At 51.5% G+C, this 4,181-nt stretch overlaps 1 protein-coding gene across 1 annotated transcript; it reads left to right on the forward strand.

Moving 5' to 3' along the window:
• Positions 1-2,800: 2,800 nt before the first annotated feature.
• On the forward strand, positions 2,801-3,187 carry LOC311130389 (histone H2A; the record flags this gene model as incomplete). The annotated part of the gene is made up of 1 exon (XM_084163113.1): positions 2,801-3,187. One exon carries the CDS (start codon positions 2,801-2,803, stop codon positions 3,185-3,187), a length of 387 nt encoding a protein of 128 aa, XP_084019239.1.
• Between the last annotated feature and the right edge of the window lie 994 nt (positions 3,188-4,181).

Consider the following 4,181-nt stretch of genomic DNA (forward strand, 5'->3'; position numbering starts at 1 on the left):
GCGCTATGTAAATCGCCGTTCGAGCCATTGAATCAAATACCCCTCAAGGTGCTGTCTATCAAGACGGCGCTGTTGCTCGCCTTGACTACCGCTAAACGAGTCAGTGATTTGTGTGCACTGTCAACGAGACCCGACTGCCTTGCCATTAATGGCGATCTGAGCAGAGCGGTGTTACGTCCTAACCCGGCATTTGTGCCGAAGGTTATTAACAGTGCATATAGATCACAGATCGTGGAATTGTGGGCTTTTCATCCCCCTCCCCATGGGGAGAGGAGTGAGGAAAAGCTTCATTGTTTGTGCCCAGTACGCGCTTTGGCGTGTTACGTGAGGCGCACAGCGGCGGTTAGGTCATCGCCTCAGCTGTTTGTGTGTCACGGTGCGGCTGCATTGGGTAGACCACTTTCAAAACAGCGATTGTCTCATTGGCCTTGTGAAGGCATTGAGACGGCGTACGAGGCGGCGGGGCAACAACCGCCTCAGGGTATTAGAGCGCACTCCACTCGTGGAATTGCAGCTTCTACTGCCCTCTTCAGAGGAACAGAGGTAGAGGATATTTGTAGAGCGGCGTCATGGTCGACACCGTCTCCTTTTATCCGTTTCTATCTGTTGGATATGTCTTCTAACTCTTTGGCTCAGTCTGTACTCAGCGTGGCTGAAGGGAGATCATGAGCAAAAATAGAGAAGGAAAGCAGGATTGTGACTGTGTTCATAAGTCCGCTTTTATTAGAAGTAACATATTATAGACATGTTTTCTAACTCTTTTGTTCGATCGAATTTCAGCAGAGCTGAAAGGCGTTCTTGAGCTAGAAAAAGAGGACAAAGCAGGACCTTGGACAGGTTCCAATCAGGTCCGCTTTGGTTAGGAAGACTTATGTCAAGGATAAGCCTTTTAACTCCAATCTCGATTGCACTCAGCACAGCTGAAGGAGAATCTTGAGGTAGAGGAGGGAGAAGCAGGATGATAGACTGGTCTCTATCAGGTCCGCTTTGGATGAAGAGCATATTCTGTGGCATGTTTCTGGCTGACAGTGTCAGCATGTAGAAACATGTATTGAGTGGACAGAATGTGAGGTCATCTATCTGAGGTTCAGTTTAGTATGACTGGTATATTTTGTCCCTGCCTACTAATCTCTTGAGTAAGTAAGGCGGGCTATTGGACACATAATGTAGAGTGACATTTTATGTCATTCCATTAGTGGATAATAGTGTTATCATAGAGTATTGAGGCACGGCTATCTGCTAGTACAGATTAGCATGGCCTCTATTCTATTGATCTGCCCAATAGCCATTGACATTGTCATTGAGCTAGATGGGGCGGGTCTATAACCGATGACGCGGTATATTGTGACGCCTTAATGGGTCTTTTAGTCGCAGTACTGCGGGAATTGGTTGCAGCCATTGCTGGGCTTGACCTTTTTTCATTTTCTAATGAGAAGTGTTAGGCTCGGCAGGGAGTACATTTTGGAGCGTTTCGCTCCGCCTTAAACCACTAGGAGCATAGCTCCCCTATGGGGCGGAGCTCCACGATATAGAACGATTAGTTACCGGAGTGTAACTCCAGTTCTATGAGTGGAGCGGAGCCCCATAGGACTTAAGGCCCTACCGACCCTGTCTAGTCTCGCTGAAGATAATATCTCGGGAGGCAGATTGAGGGAACGGGGTTCCTTATATAGGGACACCTGTACTCCTATTGGCTGTAGGTGTGTGCATAATTTTGCTTCAGGCTGTTCTGCCCTAGGGCAGAGGGTAAACCACTAGGAGCATAGCTCCCCTATGGGGCTCCGCTCCACTCATAGAACTGGAGTTACACTCCGGTAACTAATCGTTTAGTATGACTGATATTTTTTGTCCCTGCCTGCTATTCTATGAAATTCATTGAATTAGTAAGGCGGTCTATCAAGAATATTGAGGCACGGCTATCTGCTAGTACAGATTAGCATGGCTTCTATTCTGATGATCTGCCCAATAGCCATTGCCATTGTCATTGAGCTAGATGGGACGGGTCCATAACCGATGACGCGGTATATTGTGACGCCCTAATGGGTTTCTTAGTCGCAGTACTGCGGGAATTGGTTGCAGCCATTGCTGGGCTTGACCTTTTTTCATTTTTTAATGGAAAGTGTTAGGCTCGGCAGGGAGTACATTTTGGAGCGTTTCGCTCCGCCTTAAACCACTAGGAGCATAGCTCCCCTATGGGGCGGAGCTCCACGATATAGAACGATTAGTTACCGGAGTGTAACTCCAGTTCTATGAGTGGAGCGGAGCCCCATAGGACTTAAGGCCCTACCGACCCTCTCTAGTCTCGCTGAAGATAATATCTCGGGAGGCAGATTGAGGGAACGGGGTTCCTTATATAGGGACACCTGTACTCCTATTGGCTGTAGGTGTGTGCATGAATTTGCTTCAGGCTGTTCTGCCCTAGGGCAGAGGGTAAACCACTAGGAGCATAGCTCCCCTATGGGGCTCCGCTCCACTCATAGAACTGGAGTTACACTCCGGTAACTAATCGTTTGTTTCCCATTTGGAGAGAAATAATGTGAGGATTTCATGTCGGACATTTTGGCGCTCACGCGAAATGACACAAAGTAACAAAGTCGGAGGGACACAAAGTAGCCTCTCACTCGCTGCCTGTGGGTGGGAACCGGCTTAGGGCTGTCTGTCTGTCTGTCCCTCGCTCCAATTGGATAAGGCCACACCGGCCCGGTGGCCAATCGTTGCCTCTTGTGGCGAGGTATAAGTACGGCTCTCGAAGTGGCGAGCGGCTCATTCAGACTTTCTGTGACTTTCTCAAGATACCAATATGAGCGGAAGAGGCAAAACCGGAGGCAAGGCCAGGGCGAAGGCAAAGACCCGTTCATCCCGTGCCGGGCTCCAGTTCCCCGTGGGCCGTGTGCACAGGCTACTGCGCAAAGGCAACTACGCCGAGCGTGTGGGCGCTGGCGCACCAGTCTACCTGGCCGCCGTGCTCGAGTACCTGACTGCTGAGATCCTGGAGTTGGCCGGCAACGCTGCCCGTGACAACAAGAAGACTCGTATCATCCCCCGTCACCTGCAGCTGGCCGTCCGTAACGACGAGGAACTGAACAAACTGCTCGGCGGTGTGACCATCGCTCAGGGTGGTGTGTTGCCCAACATCCAGGCAGTGCTACTCCCCAAGAAGACCGAGAAGGCAGTCAAAGCCAAGTAAATTCGCTACTGCGACTTCAACTTGACTACTCAACCCCCAAAGGCTCTTTTAAGAGCCAACCACCTAGCTCTCCAAAACCGCAAAGTACCTTTCTATGACCGCTACACATTGAGTGGGTGTATACACAACTATTTCGACATTCTGTGCCCACATGAGGCCTTCCATGAACAACAACACCTACTAGGCCTCGTTTGCCATAGCAGGCTAGCATTAGATTACAACGTGCCTATAAAGATGTCACTCTTGACTTTGGCGACTATTATTATGCGTAAAGGGCCGGCGGCGTCCTATTGCGCGCGCGCACCGGGAGTTTGAATTTTGGAGAGGCCGGGCCTCCCGTCCAATGGCCAACGGAGGAGGCCTGCGCAACGGGCCAATCGGGGTGGTGGGGAGATGGTGTCCAATCAGCAGGCGCCACTGCCGGCTTTATAAACTTCACATAGGCATTTCGAGGCTATACTCCCGACTGTCAGAGAAGCGCCATGGCCAGAACCAAGCAAACCGCTCGCAAATCCACCGGTGGCAAAGCCCCCAGGAAGCAGCTCGCCACTAAGGCTGCTCGCAAGAGTGCCCCGGCCACCGGCGGTGTGAAGAAGCCTCACCGTTACAGGCCCGGCACCGTGGCTCTGAGAGAGATCCGTCGTTACCAGAAGTCCACTGAGCTGCTCATCCGCAAGCTGCCCTTCCAGCGCCTGGTGCGAGAAATCGCCCAGGACTTCAAGACCGACCTGCGCTTCCAGAGTTCCGCTGTGATGGCCCTGCAGGAGGCTAGCGAGGCTTACCTGGTCGGCCTGTTCGAGGACACCAACCTGTGCGCCATCCACGCCAAGCGGGTGACCATCATGCCCAAGGACATCCAGCTGGCCCGCCGTATTCGCGGAGAGCGCGCATAAATGAGGATGACCTGAACTCCAAAATCCCCCAAAGGCTCTTTTAAGAGCCACCTCCATATTTCCATCAAAAAGGCACAATTGTTCCATGTATACACGCACCT

The sequence above is a fragment of the Coregonus lavaretus genome (genome assembly GCF_964263955.1).
Source record: "Coregonus lavaretus genome assembly, chromosome: 6".
In the NCBI taxonomy this organism is placed as follows: Eukaryota; Metazoa; Chordata; class Actinopteri; order Salmoniformes; family Salmonidae; genus Coregonus; species Coregonus lavaretus.